Consider the following 19,759-nt stretch of genomic DNA (forward strand, 5'->3'; position numbering starts at 1 on the left):
GTTGGCCACCAGGTTTGCACACATCTCAGGAGGGATTTTGTCCCAATCCTCTTTGCAGATCTTCTCCAAGTCATTAAGGTTACGAGGCTGACGTTTGGCAACTCAAACCTTCAGCTCCCTCCACAGACTTTATATGGGATTAAGGTCTGGAGACTGGCTAGGCCACTCCAGGACCTTAATGTGCTTCTTCTTGAGCTACTCCTTTGTTGCCTTGGCCGTGTGTTTTGGGTCATTGTCATGCTGGAATACCCATCCACAACCCATTTTCAATGCCATGGCTGAGGGAAGGAGGTTCTCACCCAAAATTTGACGGTACATGGCCCCGTCCATCGTCCCTTTGATGCTGTGAAGTTGTCCTGTCCCCTTAGCAGAAAAACACCCCCAAAGCATAATGTTTCCACCTCCTTGTTTGACGGTGGGGATGGTGTTCTTGGGGTCATAGGCAGCATTCCTCCTCCTCCAAACACGGCGAGTTGAGTTGATGCCAAAGAGCTCGATTCTGGTCTCTTCTGACCACAACACTTTCACCCAGTTCTCCTCTGAATCATTCAGATGTTCATTGGCAAACTTCAGACGGGCCTTTATATGTGCTTTCTTGAGCAGGGGGACCTTGCAGGCGCTGAAGGATTTCAGTCCTTCATGGCGTAGTGTGTTACCAATTGTTTTCTTGGTGACTATGGTCCCAGCTGCCTTGAGATCATTGACAAGATCCTCCCGTGTAGTTCTGGGCTGATTCCTCACCGTTCTCATGATCATTGCAACTCCACGAGGTGAGATCTTGCATGGAGCCCCAGGCCGAGGGAGATTGACAGTTCTTTTGTGTTTCTTCCATTTGCGAATAATCACACCAACTGTTGTCACCTTCTCACCAAGCTGCTTGGCGATGGTCTTGTAGCCCATTCCAGCCTTGTGTAGGTCTACATTCTTGTCCCTGACATCCTTGGAGAGCTCTTTGGTCTTGGCCATGGTGGAGTTTGGAATCTGATTGATTGATTGCTTCTGTGGACAGGTGTCTTTTATACAGGTAACAAACTGAGATTAGGAGCACTCCCTTTAAGAGTGTGCTCCTAATCTCAGCTCGTTACCTGTATAAAAGACACCTGGGAGCCAGAAATCTTTCTGATTGAGAGGGGGTCAAATACTTATTTCCATCATTAAAATGCAAATCAATTTATAACATTTTTGACATGCATTTTTCTGGATTATTTTGTTGTTATTCTGTCTCTCACTGTTCAAATAAACCTACCATTAAAATTATAGACTGATTATTTCTTTGTCAGTGGGCAAACGTACAAAATCAGCAGGGGATCAAATACTTTTTTCCCTCACTGTAGTATACTCACTGCTTGTACAGAGTTACATTCACGTCTCGTCTCCAAATAGCGCAACGCCCGTTTCTCCTCCTCTCTCAACTTGGCGTCTGCCTGTTAGAACACACAGAGACACGCACGTTGGTTCCACCTCAGATGGATAGCCTAGATAACAGACAGTCTAGAACAGGGTTCTTCAATTCCGGTCCTGGAGGGCCGAAACACTTCTGTTTTCTATTTCTACCTGGTAGTTAATTGCACTCACCTGGTGTCCCAGGTCTGAATTAGCCCCTGATTAGAAGAAGAGGATGAAAAACAGAGGTGTTTCGGCCCTCCAGGACCGGAATTGAAGAACCCTGGTCTAGAACCTGGGGCAAGTTGCTGAGAAATAGAGTTGTAAAATTCCAGTAACTTTCTCAAAATTCTCAGGTTTTCCAGAAATCCCAGTTGGAGGATTGCTGAATTTCCTGCTTATTCAAGCCAGATCCCAAATAATATTTTGTAACCCAACTGAGAAATCACAAGGGAACTGCAGAAACAGTACTTGTCCATTACCGATTGTTTTCGACCGCTGTAATCACGGAATTCCAAAACAACCCCTAGGCACTCATGTAGACCTGAAAGGACCGGATAAGTTTAAGCAGTGTGGTCATTGCTTCACCTTGCCTTCGGATAGGCTGGATGGGATTTGCACCATATGGCTTACACCAATTGTTTCAAATCTACATGAGCACCTGAGGGGTATGGACTAGGCACGTCCATTTGGAATTCAGCTTATAACTCGATGTGTGGTGTATGACCGAGGGTCCTTTTTAGGGTTGCAAAATTACAGTACGTTTACAAAACTTCCCAGGTTTTCCAGAAATCCCAGTTGGAATATTCCTGGAAAAAGGAGGGAATAAGCAGGAAGCACAGGAGTCCTCCAACTACAATTTCTAGAAAACCACCTGGGAATTTTGGAAAAGTTCCTAGTCCTACTCACGTATTTCATGTAGTTCTGGACTCCGTTCTGCTGCAGGTAGGAGGGGGCCTGTGTTCTGTAGAATCTTTCGGTGGAGTCCATGTAGGCCTTCTCAAAGTTATCTCTGTAGATCTGCAACTTGTCGTCTGGGTTTGAGCACAGGTTCACTGCAGAGGGAAGACAGGGAGGGAAGTCCCCAGGGGCCAAGTTCATTAACATGCAACGTTTTAGAAATTAGCATTTCTTAAGGGATGAGTCCAATTAGTCCCTTCCTGTTTTGGTAGGTTTTCTTCAGTTTTCTGCGATATGAACACTACCCAGGAGAATTTCAGGCATCTTTGTGGTGTGGAGTTAAGAGTAGATTTTTCTCATTCACACTACATAGCCGAATTCTAAAATTGTAGTACCTCACATTTTCACGTATATCCTGCATTGATGTCTTTAGGGGCTTCACACCAAAATTCACATTAAAGATTACTCCAATTTGGCACAGAGATTTGGTAAATCAATCCATTGGTATGGTATACATACACCAAAGATATGGCTCGTGTTCATTAGGCACCATTCTCTGACAGCTAAAGGAGACAGTAATGTTTTGCTCACCGTAGGACTCCCTGACGCCGATGACCAGCTGAGAGTCGAAGGCCTCCCCCAGGCGCTCGGCGTGCACCAGCTTCATGGCGCTGTCCTGCAGCCTGTTCTTGATGTTGGAGAAGATGGACTCGTTCCACGTGTCCAGCATGAGCTGAGGGCATAGAAAATGAAGATTAGAAGAACATTACCTTGTCCATATATCCCCAAAAAATTCAATTTATCTTTTTGCTTAATCTAGTGCCTTGCTCAAGGGTACAACAGCAGGCGATGACATGATTTGACAACAGCATCCCTCCGGTTGCTGGTTCACACACCGACATTTTGGCCCCCTCAATCTCGGGATTTGAACTGACAATCCTCCGGATGCTACCTAGTCTCTCTACATTCTACACCCCTTGCCACCCCATAGCTACAAGGTAATAGAAGTAACAGTAAAAGGAGATACAGTATATGGATACATGAGCAGGGATAGACGGAATCTATAGGCGGCAACATTTCCTCATGCCAACCGGAAATTCTCTTATATCATTACAAATACTGCTGCTGCCCTGTTAGCATGTGATCATCTGTCACATTCCCCTCCCCACTCCCATGTATTCCTCCCTATCTCCTCACCTTCCGTACGATGCTGTCCTCTACGTTAGACTTCTTGTTGCTGCCCTGTTTGCCCATGAGCGTGATCTCCAGCTGGCAGAAGGGTTTGGGAAGGATGTCGCACTGCGTGAAGAACTTCCTCCACTCCACGATGTAGGCCTTCAGCAGTGCTGTGTCGTCCTGGTGACTCAACACCCGCTGTGGGGGAGAGCGCAGGGCCCTGTTATGGACTTTATGCCGTTGGAAAAACTGGGGGTAATAGACAGTCTGCTTGGTTACTCAACACATGTAGTAGGGGGAGAGAGCAGTTGAGGGCATTGTTATGGATTATATAGCATTGAAAATATTGGTTCTCAGGGGTAGGCTAGTAGATTGCGTTGTTACTCGGTAGCCTACTGGCACAGCTAGCTTGATAGCTAGCTAGCTAGCATTAGTGGTACTCAGTGAGGGAATAGCACAGTCCATTCAATGGTAGTGAGACCTAGCAGGCCTACCTACCGCTTGTGCTTGCTTGATGAAGTCTAAGATGTCCGCCTTCAGGGCCTGGTGAATCTTGGCCGGCCCCTTGTCATCCCATAGGCATACTGCATGGACATCTCTATGGAAACCAAGAGATCGGATGAGGGGATTGGAGGAATGGGGAGGAGGGATATGTGGTTCAATCCATCTGTCAGTCTAACAGCTGAGACAGGCGTTAATGGAAAACACCTGGAATTAACAGAATGACAGCCTTTTCTCTTGGGGTATAGTCTATTAAGGGATGCGAAACGTTCTGAATGTTGAAGATAGAAAAATAATGGATAGAGCTGACACCACAATTCTTTAATATATCTGACAGTAAGGCAATCTGTTCTAAACCATACATTTTTATTTGAACGTTTTGCAACAGGCTCTTGGGTCATATTCACTAGGAACCAAACGGAAGCGAACTGCCTGGACTTGTCTAATAAGAAACGCTTGTTTACAATATCCATTGCAAAACGTGGTGTGCACTAATGAATACAATCTCTGTATGACTGAGAGCACATGGACATGGACTGAGTGGCCATACTCACGAAAAGAGGTCGAACCACTGCTGCTTGGTGACTGACTCCTGACGGAGCAGCTTCAGGACGATAGGACGCATTAAATCCCACTTATCCTCAAACTGGAGGGAGCCTTTATTCTGGGTGAGGATGAGAAGGGTAGAAGTGTCACCTCTGGCTATAGGCTTCCTATAAGTTATGACAACACCACCAGGGTGAACCTCAATTGTATTTACTTGATCCTCACATCTTCTGTCCTTGCCTCCTTCTCAAAATGCATTTGAGCAGAACATCAGAGGGGAAGAACCTCAGATGTTCTGCTCCAATGTGCTTTGAGAAGGGAGGATGTGAGAAATCAAGGACATACAATTGATATCCCAGTGGTTGCTGAATGTTTAGACACTAGGCAAGTGGGCCTATTTGAACATTAGCAGCAACACAACAGCAGTTAGACAAACCTGGTGGTTAGACAAGCCATGGCAACAGTTATCAACCGACTATCTGAAAGGTGCTTCAACCTGATTTACTAGCATCTGTTTTTCCAGATGCATAACTACATCCAACTACAGTAGGCTATCTTATGTGAGGGAGTGTTGTACGTAGTAGTAGACATGACTAGTTATATGTCCTCATCAAATATGCCTACATTGTATCACATCAGTAAAAAAACAATATTGCGCCAGTGTGTCCTGATTGCGATAAATAATGTTAGCTAGGTAGCTATCTGAATGTTGCTGGCAAGTAGCTTTAGCCTACCTTTGGTGGCTCGAAAATCAAATCAGTTAGTATTTCAGTGTTTTATCAGACATAGCTGCAGTACTGTAGCTAGCTAGCTAGTTACACTGATAGTAGAGCTAACGTTAACGCTAGCGGAAAAAAACGGGCAGACACTAAGTTAACTTAGCTAGTTACTGTAACAAGCCATCTATGTCGGCTGCCTAGCTAGCTAGCAGCTAACTAATGTGTGTTTTCATGAAAAATACGATCGTTCGTGATTAACGTTAGTTAATGAGTTACTTAACAACTCAAAGTCAACGATAGTCATGCAAAGTTAAATTATAGTGCTAGCTAACTGTTATGTAGCCAGCTATGTGTGTGTGTGTACTACTGGTGGTGCAGCTAGCTAGCACCAGGCTAACGAACGTCAGTGAGTAAATAGCAGTCCTTTCATTGCTAACAAGGCAAACAACAGGTCTTCATATGACCTATATTGCAAGGCCGTCTTCAGGTATGTGCGTTTAGCAATGTAGAGTAACATATCCTCAACTATGCAACAAACACTGATTAATGTAACGTTAATCAAATGTATTGAATTGAGGTGCCTCCTACCTTTAGCAAATTAGACGTCGCCATGTTCAGCATTGTGAACCTGAACTTACTCCCTCGAACAATGTCGCGATATTTACGGGGTTGTAGTTACTAAGAGGGTTTTAACAAAATCTGGAGAAAAACATGCACGCTACCTGATCGCTTATTCCAGATGTTTAATTTTTAATTTTTAGCTAGACTAAACCAAATCCATATGTGCAATTAAAATGAAAGTTGAAATAGTCTAACAATGATTAGGTCTACTTATCAAAAAAGAATGTCACCCACTAAAAACGATGAAACCCTGGAAAATAATTAATAATATATTGTGTGCAGTGAAATGTGTGTAAACATTCATTAAAACATTTATTTAAAAAATTCTCAAAAAATCTACTGGTGGTCTCCCCCAGTGCGCTGCGTCCGACGAAATGTTACTATTTTGGAGTCCTAGCCTCGCGCGCACTGACGCGTTCGAAAAAGCCTACCAAGTTTACCTTTGGGCAAACAGGAAAAATACAACAGGCTACCGCAGGTAAGGCTCTTTACTATGCTAAGCGAGGGTTACGGTATCATACCTAAAAGGGCATGAACGTTTATAAATATATGTTTTTTACCTTGAGAAATATGCTCAGTTCAAAAGTATGACAGAGTGTCAAAGTGTCTTAGTTGTTCAGGCCTATGCCAATAACTCATAAATATACTTGCCATTTGGTTTCTTAATGTTATAGGCTAATGGAAAAGCACTGATGCAATTCATCTGTAGGTCTACAGTATATCGCATGATAATTCAACTTCCATCAATTCTTAATTATCAAATATCCACTTTCTGGAGCATTCACTCATAAGGACGATAGCCTACAGTCTTATATATATATATATATATATATATATATATATATATATATATATATATATATATATATATATATATATTATACAGTATAAAGGGGAATGTATCTTATTAACTTGCTGTAATAACATGCACTGCGTAACTGTTAAACGCTATGTCTAGCCTACTGCTCACATAGTGGGCTAAATGTCAACAGTGGGTTAAACATCATGCAACAGGCGCACAGAACTGTAGGGGAGTGAAATCCTACACAAGACAAAGTTTTGAATGCTTCAAGGACGGCAAGATATCAGTTTCTCCACAATAACTTAGGCGTTGTTATCATTCCACCATGGAATATTATTTTGTTTATATATGGCCGTCTTTCTCAGGCAAGGGCAGGTCCGAACTCAGAACATCCCAGTCTCCTAAATGAGATCCTCAAACTACTTTTTTCCTTAAGTTAAAACGTTATTTGTTAACATTTTGTATCAGTTCTTATGTCTCACATATTTGATGGATGTTGCAGTCTAACTGTCATGGGTATTGTCTAAACTCTAAATATTACAACATTCGGGTGGTGATGATGAGGCGCTGAAGTGCCTTATCAAGTATCAAAACTGTCTGCATCGTTCCACTGTTGCCCGAAAGGAGTCCCTTCAGCACCACACCGCAGTTTGGTTGCCAGCGCACGTGACACGCCAGCCTCTTGGCCAATCTCAGAACAGGAGGCGGTCCTTTGGTCTTGTGGTAAAACAGGGTTAGATTGATCCATTGCTCTACTGATGCTTTTGGCCACGAGAATTATGGTACGTCTTTTGAGCTGTCGATTTAACCGTAACTTCAAATGAACGGCGATGAGAGTTTAACCTATGCAGGTAGATTAACTACCGTATTCTATTTAATTTGTCTATTTAATTTATTGTCTAGATATTTAGTATGTGGCGCGCGTGACAATACCTCGCTAGATTTGATCGTATGGTGTTGCACATCATATGATTGTCATTTTGTATCATTGTAGTCACATTACATTTGTAGCCTAAAATGTTGTAGCAGTGGCTACATTTCTGAGGTCAGTTTGAGGGCATGTCGGCAGAAAGCCTTAGTAGATTGTGTGTTCTCCGTATCCTACTTCATTTGGCCACGTGTTTTAATAGTATTCTACTTCATTTGGCCACGTGTTTTAATAGGAAGGTGTGACCGTAGCTAGGTTTCCATCCAATTTGCAACAGATTTTCATGTGGATGTTCTAAAATCTGCACAAAACAATATGCACATTTTCCCACCAGATATGTTTCCATCAAACGGACTTTTACGGATAAAAGGATGTGCGTGATGACGTAGTACACATACAAATAACTTTTGCCATTACATTTCCATGTACCGAATAAAAAGTTAAATGGGTTTCCATCGCATTTTCAACTTTACTGATGGTTTTGTCCACCACCCTGTGAAGTTCATCAATTTATTTCATCTGTAGCCTAATAAACTGCATGTTTTCCCGGGCCGTAGTGGAGGACCACACAACATATCGCGTGACTAAATTTACTTCGATATGATCGTTATAATATCAATATTTGCGCATAAAGGCGTTTCCACCGCCATTTCTTGAAGATTACATTTTACCGAAAAGATCCCACCACGTCGAACGAACAAATTGTCTGTTGGCATGTATACAATTTTACCGGCATTTCATGTTTCCATCAGCCCGATCGTGACTTTTTTCATGCTTCAGGTAATTCATTCGCATGAAATGGTTGGATGGAAACGTGGTCAACACATTTTGACAGGACGTTTAGGAATGTTTCAAATTTTGACAGCTCGTTGGGTAAAAATCATATGTTTGCTGTTTTTAGTTTAATTAAATGTTTCTCCTCTACAAAGGAGCAATTGCACACCATGCACAATAGCATTTGTGTTGTTGCCGTCCACAAATCTATATGTTTTCCATTTATAAAATGCATTCAAATCAGATTTCGAAATCTGATTTGGGCTATTGAAACCAGCGAGTTCCACTCACTTTGTCACACAACCAGCGGCTACTGTATGAAATGTCTTCCTTGATTAAAAACATTGCTTAAAGGGCTGGGAATAGTTGAGAGCAGTAGGCTATAAAAGTGTAGGCCTAATCTACTTTTCAAAAACTACTAATCTGACATGAAAAAGATTGACACATAATTAGCAGTGTTACCTTCCTTGGAGTGCAGAGTGCCTAGTTGAGCACCGTATAATGAGGCCTAAATTCCAGGGGAGATTACTGCACACTGATTGTCTGGGTCTTTGATGCAGACATTGTTAATAAAACTGTGTTCAGTAGTAATTATGAACCTGATCATTATTCTTGGCTCCTCTCTCTCTGTTCTCCCCCCTCTCTCTTTCCCATCTCTCTCTCCTTCCCTCTATATCTCTGTTTCACCTCCCCCTCTCTGTCCTGGTGGGGTTCTCAGGGATACATCAGAAGGAAATGGAGGGTTCTGAGCCTGCAGAGAGCTCTGACTGTGGACGTGGAAGGAGCTGTTGGACGGCCTGTGCCAGGCTGCGCAGCTACGAGCTGAAGGGCGTCTTCACGTGGTGAGCACAAAAAGATAAACAACGCACAGACAATGCAGACACAACAGACAACACATAGACACAAAAATGGGCTGGACCTATATTATTCTACATACATTTAAGTGATTTATTGATTGATGTTAACATGACCTTTGCAGGCGTCTACTGAAGACCATCGCCATGGGCCAGGCCCTGTCCATGCTGATTTGCGGCACGGCAGTCAGCTGCCAGTACCTGGCGGAAGCGGGTGTGGAGACGCCCATGCTCCAGAGCTTCCTCAACTACGTCCTGCTGCTGCTCACCTACACTGCCTCGCTCAGCCTCAGAAAAGGTCAGAGGCCGCCGCCCTGAATTGTACACACGCTAATGCTAAACAGAGTACATTGACTTACATTTGTTTTTTGTCCGAAAATGCTAATATTAGTGAGAATCATCACCTTCCTCATTATTTGCAGGGGCCTTGTTGGAATATTTTAGAACTGCATCCTTCCTACAGTTGATTCCTTGAGGATATCATATTTTATACATCATTTGAAAGGTGAAAGCAATGTTACGCCACCCATTACTTTCACCAATCCAACCAATTAAGATCAGTGATTACTTCAAGGAAGGGAGGATGGAACGAAGGATGCAGGATGGAAGTATTCAAACAGGCCCTGGTCTGCCTGCCCATACACTAGCAGTAGAGTTTGTGAAGCCACACAGTTCCGAATCTAATTGGTGATATTTAGGAATCCTACCTACTGTGATAGAAAGAGTGTTTCATCAGGATTATTATATGGGTTGTGTTTATTACGGCACGCAAGGGAAATGAAAATGAGTGTTTTTAAGTCCTGGTAGTCTTTTCATGTTTCAGACCGCTTTTGTCCGTTTGGTGCCTAATGAACAGAGACTAAAACAACAGTGCTGCTAACTCATAAAATATGACGTGTTTTGTCTCACTCTGGATTCTCGCTTTGCTGTTTCAACAGGTGATGGGAATATATTACAGATTTTAAAAACAAAATGGTGGCGGTATTTACTGATGGGACTGACGGACGTGGAGGCAAACTACACAGTGGTGAAGGCATACCAGTTTACAACGTTGACCAGCATACAGGTAAGAAATTACTAATACCATTGCATACTGTGTTTTTTGGGTGAAGAATGACTCACTAATGGATGTATCTAGGACCTAGGTGATACATTGAGTCACCTGACTGGTTTTTCCAGGTGTGCAACAAATGAATATTAAAGTGCCTTTAGGGCTGGGAGGTATACCGTATTTTACAATGTACCCCAGTGGAGGCTGGTGGGGGGAGCTATAGGAGGACAGGCTCATTGTAATGGCTGGAATGGAATTAATGGAAAGGGATCAAACATGGAAAGCACACGTTCAACTAATTCCATTCCAGCCATTACAATGAGCCCGTCCTCCTATAGCTCCTCCCACCAGACTCCACTGATGTACCGATATTGATGCACGGACCGGTTTGGGTTTTTACTTTACCTTCTATAACGGTATTTTTATGTTTGGTTTGTTAAATGTGATATGCTGTGTGTAACCTCCATTTTTATAGTTTACATGCTACTTGAGTCATCCCTCTCCGCTCTCTCTCTCCATGCCGCTTTCCATACAGACCTAGCCCCACCCCCTGTCACTTATGGAGCGCATTTTGTTGTTGCGTGACCATGGGAAACTTGCGTTCAGTCAACAATATTGTTTCCACTTTGTTTCTTAATAATTACACTATTAGTTTGTTTCTTACATCTGCAAACAGCTTGCTAATTGGCTTTTCTTAGTAAGTTTTAGCTAAGTCGTGTTAGCCGCTAATGCTAATCGCTGGTTAGTTGGCTAGCTAGCTAGCTATTAAATGTACTGAGTCAGAGCAAACATACCTAGCTAATATAACCTGATACCACTGATGGTGTAGGCCTAAGTCAGCATGTTTGTGCAACAGTATCTTCTAAATCAGAGGAATAGGCTAAGCATGAATATGTTGGCTACATGAAGAAACATTTCATGTAGCCTAAGATTATAGGGTCCCCTAGGAAACACTGACCGACACTTTGGTTCCTACCCTGTCACAATAACGCCTCCCTGGCATTTTCATTTGTTGACATGTCAAACAACACTGAATTCAAAGTGCCCACTATTATTTATTCTAAACTATAGAATTAGAATAAACATTATATTTCCAAGATTCCAATAGTTCACCCAAGTGTTTTGATCTAAATCGCAAGTCAAATTGCAATTGCAACATTTGGTTAAAAATAAGGCCTAGATTTTTTTTCCCATATCCTGCAGCCCTACACGGCTGTGTGGAAATTATCTAAGATGAGTGCAGGAAATGTAGAAATTGTATGAAAATGCAGGAAGTTGAATTGAACAGTATAAAACAATCAGAATGGAGAAAGACCCATTGAAATCACTTTGAATGTATGTGTTGCCACCCTAGGGTCATGCATTACTCATAAAGCAAATGTAGAACTTTTATTATTCAAAATAATCAAAACCATCATACCGTCAAATTAGAAAAATATAGTGATATCTCCCAGCCCTAAGTGCCTTTCAGTTGCCTTGTATGCAATCAGCATTTTACACCTGAAAAATACTATATGTGGTTCTGGTTGCAGCTGCTGGACTGCTTTGTGATCCCGGTGCTGATGGTGCTCTCCTGGTTCTTCCTGAAGACGCGCTACCGCCTGGTGCACTTTGTGGCTGTTGCCGTTTGTCTGCTGGGGGTGGGTGCCATGGTGGGGGCTGACCTACTGGCTGGGAGAAACCAGGGATCCAGTAAGAACACTACTCGTGATATTTAAGCAATAAGGCCTGAGGAGATTTGGTATATGACCAATATACCACAGCTAAGGGCTGTTCTTATGGACAACGCAACGCGGAGTGCCTGGATACAGCCCCTTAGCCGTGGTATATTGGTCATATACCAATAAGGCCCTAGGAGGTGTGGTATATGACCAATATACCACAACTAAGGGGCTGTATCCAGGCACTCTGTGTTGCGTCGTGCTTAAGAACAGCCCTTAGCCGTGGTATATTGGACATATACCACACCCCCTCGGGCCTTATTGCTTTATTTATACCTCGGCTTTCAGCCAATCATCCAGGACCCAAACTAGCTGCTTTATAAGTAAGGGATAATGGACGACGCAGCGGGATGAGGCGAAGCCGAGATCATTTTTCCAAGGTAATGTACAGAACTGAGGCGTTTATCCAGCTTATACCACAGTTGCCAAATAAAACAATACTAAAGTACACATTTACTGGTAGAAATAACATTGGTATTTTCATAAGCGAATTCATAATTTCTCATCTTTTGGTTGCTAGAGACACAACCCAGTCATTCGTTCGATTAGTTCAATATTTACAGGTCTCTAGCAACCGCCTCGTCATGCTGTGTCGTCCATTATTTCCAAGTTATGCCATGGCATTGTTGAATACTCATTTCTGATCGTCTTGAAGGGCATTTTAGAGCGTGCATTATTACCCTATAACACACGGTATATCAGCATGTTAGAATTCATGGCTATAATTCATTCTTACATGTTCTATGTTTGAGTTGCTTTTGAAAGCGAAAGTCGAATTTGCATTGTTGAATTCGATTTTCATAATAGCAAGCTAGGACTGATGGTTTGGTTAGCTAACTAGCAAGTCTTTGTTTGGTTACCAAGGCAATTACTGTAGCTATCTAGTAAACTTGCTAGCTACTTCAGTGGATGTTGAACACATTTCTACCTGCAAATTAACACATTTCTAGCATCAAATGTGTTTAATTACAGCTGATAAACGCTATAATGACCGATAAACGCCAACCTTCTGTAAATTACGTAAGGGATAATCAACTCGGGGCTCTATGCGTTCTCTGGAATATAATGAATGACGTGGAAGGTTAGTTCCACGCGTCGTGTAGGGCTTCCTTCATTATAAACGTTGGCGTTTATCGGTCGTCACTAGTTACCACACCCACAAAGTCATAAACCCAGCCTATTTCTACTATTTCTCTTCTTAAAAATCTGATTTTAAACCTAACCTTAACCACACTGCTAACCTTATGCCTAACTCTTAACATTACATTAAGACCAAAAAGCACATTTTTGTTTTCATGAACTTTTACGATATAGTCATTTTGACTTTGTGGCTGTGGTAACTAGGGAAAACTGTGTTTATCCCTTACATATTATATATTTTATTATTGTCAGGACCTACAGGAATATATATTATATACACCCTGAGGGGGGAGTGTCTGCTGGGAGTGTGGGCCATGGTGTGGGGGCCGACCTACTGGCTGGAAGACCAGGGATCCAGTGAAAACACTATTTATTGTTAAAACACTTTGGGCCTGTTTTCCAGACACCGATTTAAGTTTATTGTCTTGGACTAAGAAGCACTTTCAGTGGGGAATCTCCAATAAATATGCTTTATAGTCTAGGACAAGGCTTTTGTCCACTTCCTTTGATGTAGAAGACATACATTTTTATACTTAGTCAGGCATATCCATAGAGGAATAACAGCTTTAAATGTACCTCAGTGCCTTTTCTTGGGACATAAACAGTTCCATACAGTCTGATCTGGAGAGGCCTTAGGTTTCACTGCACGGGCAAAGAGAAACAGGCATTATTAATCTCTCATCATAAACCCTTAGAGCTGATTCCTCATATTGTGAGCTCTGCAAATTGCTGTAACTAACATGTCAAGGACAGTTTGCCTAAAATAACATTACTGTCTTTTCTCTCTCCTTCTCTCCCACCTTATATTTTATCTCATACTCTCCCTCTTCTCTCTCTCCCTCCCTTCATCCCTCTCTCTTTCCCTCCTTCCCTCCCTCCTTCTAGCCAGTGATGTGTTGCTGGGGGATGGTCTGGTGCTGGTGAGTGCTGCACTGTATGCGGTGTCTAATGTTTGTCAGGAGTACACGGTGAAGAACCTGAGCCGCGGGGAGTTCCTGGGTATGATGGGCCTGTTCGGCACCCTGATCAGCGGCATACAGCTGTAAGACACCCCCTCTCCTCTCTCCAGGGTTGAACCGGTTCAAAGACAGTCTTTCCTGCCTTTCTCCCCCTCAGTATTAAAGGGATAGTTCACTTTTAGAAATGTAAGCTTACTTAGCTTTCCTTTAGTTTTAGGCCAAGATTCAATCTGAACGCAGGTTGTCGACAATGCAGCTTTTAAAGGCAATGTTACCGTGTTCACTGATAATGCATTCACGGTAAACGCTGCAGATGTCGGCTCAATTGGAAATTGTCGCACGATCAGATTGAGTCCCGGCACTAGCCTATCTTCAAAAAGCAAACTATCCCTTTAACTTTTTGTTTGGTGCACTACATCAGTAAGTACATATTGTATTTATTATGGTACTTTTCCCCCCACATCATCCAAATATCACATTTTCATCACTTGACCAGTTATTTGAGGTAAAATCTACCCATCAGAATTTGCTGGAAGGTGCTTTGTAAGTCTGTCGACCGACGCAGTTCCTGTTTGCAATCTTACCTTCTGTTGTCCTGTGTTGCAGAGCCATATTGGAAACCAGTGCAGTAGCAGCTATTAAATGGAACTGGAAAATTAGTAAGAATTCATTTTCTCCCCATATTTGTTAACCCCCTAATTCAATTGTCAGTCATATACAGTCAGGTCCATAATTATTGGCAACCCTGATAAAGATTAGCAAAAAATACTATAACATAAATAATACAAATCTATATTGTATTATCCCAAAAATGTGGAAATTATATTATTTTATACTAATACAATTGCTCAGAGAAATACATTTTGTTTAACAAGTATACAACAAATCTCAAAGATGGGGGTTAAGGTTATTGGCACCCCTGTTTTCAATACTCAACCACCCTCCCCTTGCAAAAATAATGACAGACTTTTTCTCAAATGTTTTATGAGATTGGAGAACACATTGGGAAGGATCTTAGACTATTAACATCCCATTGTGCTTAGGGTCATGTATACAATTGCTGGGCAGGCCATTATTTTGGTTACCTTGACTATGCCCCCATCCACAGGGCACGAGTGGTCACTGAATGATTTGATTAGCATGAAAACGATGTATGCCATGGTCGTCTCAGTCACCAGATCTCAACCCAATTGAACACTTATGGGAGAATCTGGAGCAGAGCCTGAGACGGCGTTTTCCACCACCATCAACAAAACACCAAATGATGGAGTTTCTCGTGGAAGAATGATGTTGCATCCCTCCAATATAGTTGCAGACACTTGTAGAATCTATGCCAAGGTGCATTGAAGCGGTTCTGGCTTGTGGTGGCCCAACGCCCTATTAAGACATTTTATGTTGGTGTTTATTTTTGGCAGTTACCTGTACATGCTCTGTGTAGAGCTCTTTTGCTCTGCAATAGTTTTCCAGAAAGTGCTTTGTTTGAAAACGTCCCCTTGTAGTCCAGTAGAATTCCCCTCTGAGATTCTGGGCCTTGTTCAGTAGGGCACATATTGCAAAACGTTTTGAAATGGAAAACAACTATTTGAATTTCTAATTGAAGAAGTCCAGGAAGTACTTCCCCATTTCAATCTGTTTCAAATGTTTTCTCCTCTTTGGTGCTTTACAGGACACAACGTAGCAAAACGCTTTGAAAAGGAAAACCCCAAATAAGCGTTTCATTATTGGACAAGACAAGTCCAGACAGTCCCTCCCCACTTCACTTAGTTTCAGACCATTTTCTTCCATTTGGTGCCTAATGAACACATTTGGTGTTTCCCTCCTCAGTCGTACTGTTTGCGGCCTACACGTTCTGCATGTATGCCCTGTACAGTTTCATGCCCCTGGTGGTCAAGATGACCAGCGCCACGGCGGTCAACCTCTCCCTGCTCACCGCTGACCTCTTCAGCCTCTTCTGTGGCATCTTCCTTTTCCACTTTGTCGTGAGTTAAATAAACTATTTTCCTATGGGTGTGCTCTTGAGCCAGAGGGGGTGCCCAAAATGGACAAAAATGTTATCCAGAAATGACCTTATTGGACAGAAAGGGGCCCATGCGCAAAAGCATATATTGTAAGCCTAAGGTGGATGCTGTTGTTTAATGAGAAGGCTTCCATGGTTTGATTAGATAAAAAATTTATTAACATTGTTGTATATGAAACATACAGCCAACTCTCAAGCCAATCTTTGAGGTAAATACTAACTTCAATATTGTTTAACTAGCGCCTTCTCACAAATGTGTTACTTCTCACAAATGAGTTATACAGAGAAACTATAGCCACTGATCCAGGGTCTGTGAAATGGATTTGACCTTCTATCAAAACGTCAACCTCTGCCCTACTCTCCACAGTTCTCAGGCCTGTACATTGTGTCGTTCGTGGTGATCACTGTGGGCTTTGTCATGTTCAATGCCGTGCCCACCTACGCGCCCGTGCCCGAGTCGGACTCCGCTGGCGAGGAGTTTGACGACCCTGCTGCCTTTGTTGAGGGAGAAAAAGACCACCAGAAAGGAGAGACCACCACAGACCTGCTCCAAGAGGGAGTAGAGTGGAGGGGGACAGAAGAGGGGATGGAGACAAGCAACAGGCGTTGTGCAGTGACATACGTTACAGAGGAACACAGCACGAAGATGTAGCCCACTGGACTAGGTTTAAGTTATTCTTTCAACAACTGTACATAAATGGTTGGGTTCTCTGTAGTTGGGTAGGTGTATAGAAGCCTAGGTGCTGCCAAGTACCCTGGTGCACCAGACTACATGGTACAAAGCAAGCTACCAGCTACTGTGTACCCAACAATATGGCTCATTAGATTGCTTTATTAGGCAAGCTACCATACAACCTCAATATTTTTCTGCTGTTGGGTTGACATTGGTTAAATTTTTTTATTTTATTATATTTTATCAAAGACATACATTGTGTTCTGCCTCCTTTTTAAACTAATCAGTGTATGGTGTGTTGATTACTATATTTCTCCCCCCATGAAGACAATGTATTTGTGCAAAGCACATTCAAAAAGACAGTTCCTCCAAACAGCATTTATTTGTGCGATTCCAGGCTGCTATAGCCTACTAATACATAGTTGTCACACTGTCTTTTTTGTTATTTCGTTACAGCAGGTCTTCTGAAAAGTGCTTATAGGTAAAGGAAACATTTGTGTCTTCTAAAAATATGACTTTGCAGAAGTGTTTTTTTATATATTGATGATAATAAAGTTGTATATTCTCTTGTTTCTGGTTACATCTGTCATGGCTCTTCTTTTCTATGTGGATGTTGTGTTGTCATTATTGTGCTAGATCCCTCAGTGACTGTGTCAGTGTCTGTCATATTCAGACAAACATTGAATGGGCAATGCTGCAAAAACAAATTATTGCATTATGGTTACACACATTTCATTAAAATCTTGATTCTTAGTCTTGGTTATGGTTGTCGGGTCAACCACATAATATTTCCAGTTTATGGATACGGCCTAGAGAACAAATCAGAATTAATAATAGGCTGTAATTAGAGAGAACGTGCATCATAGACAATTCGAAATCTTAGCTTGGACATTGGAGGGAAGGTTACATCAGACAAGTCCATGGTTGCAGACAGTCTGAATAGCTATTTTACAACTATAGCTAATACATTAGTTAGCAAGTTACCTTGTCAATCAGGTTGCTATGGGGAGAGTCATGTCCAGCAGTTTTACTCACAGCAGGGGATTCAAGTAGATGCTTTTTCATTTGAAAAGGTTTCTGAGTCAACTGTGCTAAAGAAGCTGAAAGAACTTGACCATTCCAAAGCAACTGGCCTTGATAACATTCCTGCCAGGTTTCTAAGGGATGCAGCGGTAATTATCACCCCCTGTGTAACTCACATTGTAAATCTGTCTATTGAACTAGGGTGTTTTCCCAGTGAACTAAAACTTGCAAGGGTCATTCCTTTATATGAAAAAGGAAATAAGTTAGATCATGGAAACTATCGGCCCGTCTCAATCCTGTGTGTTTTATCGAAGGTCATGGAAACTATCGGCCCGTCTCAATCCTGTGTTTTATCGAAGGTCATGGAAACTATCGGCCCGTCTCAATCCTGTGTTTTATCAAAGGTCATGGAAAGGATTATGTTCAAGCAGATTGACAGTTATATTTCTTTACATAACCTATTCTATGAGCTCCAATCTGGCTTTAGGAAATCCCATTCCACCGACACTTGCCTACTAAACTCAGCAAAAAAAAGAAACATCCCTTTTTCAGGACCCTGTCTTTCAAAGATAATTAGTAGAAATCCAAATAATTTCACAGATCTTCATTGTAAAGGGTTTAAACACCGTTTCCCAAGCTTGTTCAATGAACCATGAACATGCACCTGTCGAACAGTCGTTAAGACACTAACAGCTTACAGACCGTAGGCAAATAAGGTCACAGTTATGAAAACTTAGGACACTAAAGAGGACTTTCTATTTACTCTGAAAAACACCAAAAGAAAGATGCCCCTGCTCATCTGCAAGGAGGCATGAGGACTGCAGATGTGGTCAGGGCAATAAATTGCAATGTCCGTACTGTGAGACGCCTAAGACAGCGTTACAAGGAGACAGGACGGACAGCTGATCGTCCTCGCAGTGGCAGACCACGTGTAACAACACCTGCACAGGATTGGTACATCCGAACGTCACACCTGCGGGACAGGTACAGGATGGCAACAACAACTGCCAGAGTTACACCAGGAAGGCACAATCCCTCCATCAGTGCTCAGACTGTCCGCAATAGGCTGAGAGAGGCTGGACTGAGGGCTTGTAGGCCTGTTGTAAGGCAACCGGCAACAATGTCGGCCTGTTGTAGGCCTGTTGTAAGGCAACCAGACATCACCGGCAACAATGTCGCCTATGGGCACAAACCCACCGTCGCTGGACCAGACAGGACTGGCAAAAAGTGCTCTTCACTGACGAGTCGCGGTTTTGTTTCACCAGGGGTGATGGTCAGATTCGCGTTTATCGTCGAAGGAATGAGCGTTACACCGAGGCCTGTACACTGGAGCGGGATCAATTTGGAGGTGGAGGGTCCGTCATGGTCTGGGGCGGTGTGTCACAGCATCATCAGACTGAGCTTGTTGTCATTGAAGGCAATCTCAACGCTGTGCGTTACAGGGAAGACATCCTCCTCCCTCATGTGGTACCCTTCCTGCAGGCTCATCCTGACATGACCCTCCAGCATGACAATGCCACCAGCCATACTGCTCGTTCTGTGCGTGATTTCCTGCAAGACAGGAATGTCAGTGTTCTGCCATGGCCAGCGAAGAGCCCGGATCTCAATCCCATTGAGCACCTCTGGGACCTGTTGGATCGGAGTGTGAGGGCTAGGGCCATTCCCCCAAGAAATGTCCGGGAACTTGCAGGTGCCTTAGTGGAAGAGTGGGGTAACATCTCACAGCAAGAACAGGCAAATCTGGTGCAGTCCATGAGGAGGAGATGCACTGCAGTACTTAATGCAGCTGGTGGCCACACCAGATACTGACTGTTACTTTTGATTTTGACCCCCCCTTTGTTCAGGGACACATTATTCAATTTCTGGTAGTCACATGTCTGTGGAACTTGTTCAGTTTATGTCTCAGTTGTTGAATCTTGTTATGTTCATATTAGGGTTGCACAATATTGGAAATAACTGACACTGCGATAT

The 19,759-nt window shown here is 42.7% G+C and overlaps 2 protein-coding genes across 8 annotated transcripts in view; one reads left to right on the plus strand and one right to left on the minus strand.

The window, feature by feature from the left end:
* The window catches only part of LOC123481193 (cullin-5-like), a 35,688-nt gene extending 29,814 nt beyond the window's left edge, over positions 1-5,874 (minus strand). For 3 of the 5 annotated variants that reach the window (XM_045206972.1, XM_045206971.1, XM_045206970.1), the window contains exons 1-7: positions 5,814-5,874; positions 4,515-4,624; positions 3,958-4,057; positions 3,481-3,657; positions 2,875-3,016; positions 2,293-2,438; positions 1,344-1,424 (exon numbers count right to left, since the gene is read on the minus strand). In XM_045206972.1, coding sequence (XP_045062907.1) covers positions 1,344-1,424; positions 2,293-2,438; positions 2,875-3,016; positions 3,481-3,657; positions 3,958-4,057; positions 4,515-4,624; positions 5,814-5,846 — 789 coding nt within the window. In that variant the 5' untranslated portion in view covers positions 5,847-5,874. Of the gene's footprint in view, positions 1-1,343; positions 1,425-2,292; positions 2,439-2,874; positions 3,017-3,480; positions 3,709-3,957; positions 4,058-4,514; positions 4,625-5,813 lie in introns of all 5 variants that reach the window. The other 2 variants (XM_045206969.1, XM_045206968.1) reach the window with 1 other exon arrangement.
* Positions 5,875-7,348: 1,474 nt separating this feature from the next.
* Positions 7,349-17,345, plus strand: LOC121537609 (solute carrier family 35 member F2). 3 transcript variants are annotated; one of them, XM_041845195.1, is made up of 9 exons: positions 7,349-7,430; positions 9,069-9,192; positions 9,330-9,502; positions 10,143-10,270; positions 11,788-11,947; positions 14,002-14,158; positions 14,682-14,734; positions 15,900-16,054; positions 16,460-17,345. In XM_041845195.1, exons 2-9 carry the CDS (start codon positions 9,086-9,088, stop codon positions 16,742-16,744), a joined length of 1,218 nt encoding a protein of 405 aa, XP_041701129.1. In that variant the 5' UTR covers positions 7,349-7,430; positions 9,069-9,085; the 3' UTR covers positions 16,745-17,345. The 3 variants fall into 3 exon arrangements, with proteins under 3 accessions (XP_041701129.1, XP_041701128.1, XP_041701130.1); XM_041845194.2 differs by having other exon boundaries at positions 7,378-7,499; XM_041845196.2 differs by lacking the exon at positions 7,349-7,430 and adding an exon at positions 8,251-8,356.
* Positions 17,346-19,759: the final 2,414 nt, after the last annotated feature.

This window comes from Coregonus clupeaformis, chromosome 24, assembly GCF_020615455.1.
Source record: "Coregonus clupeaformis isolate EN_2021a chromosome 24, ASM2061545v1, whole genome shotgun sequence".
Lineage (NCBI taxonomy): Eukaryota > Metazoa > Chordata > Actinopteri > Salmoniformes > Salmonidae > Coregonus > Coregonus clupeaformis.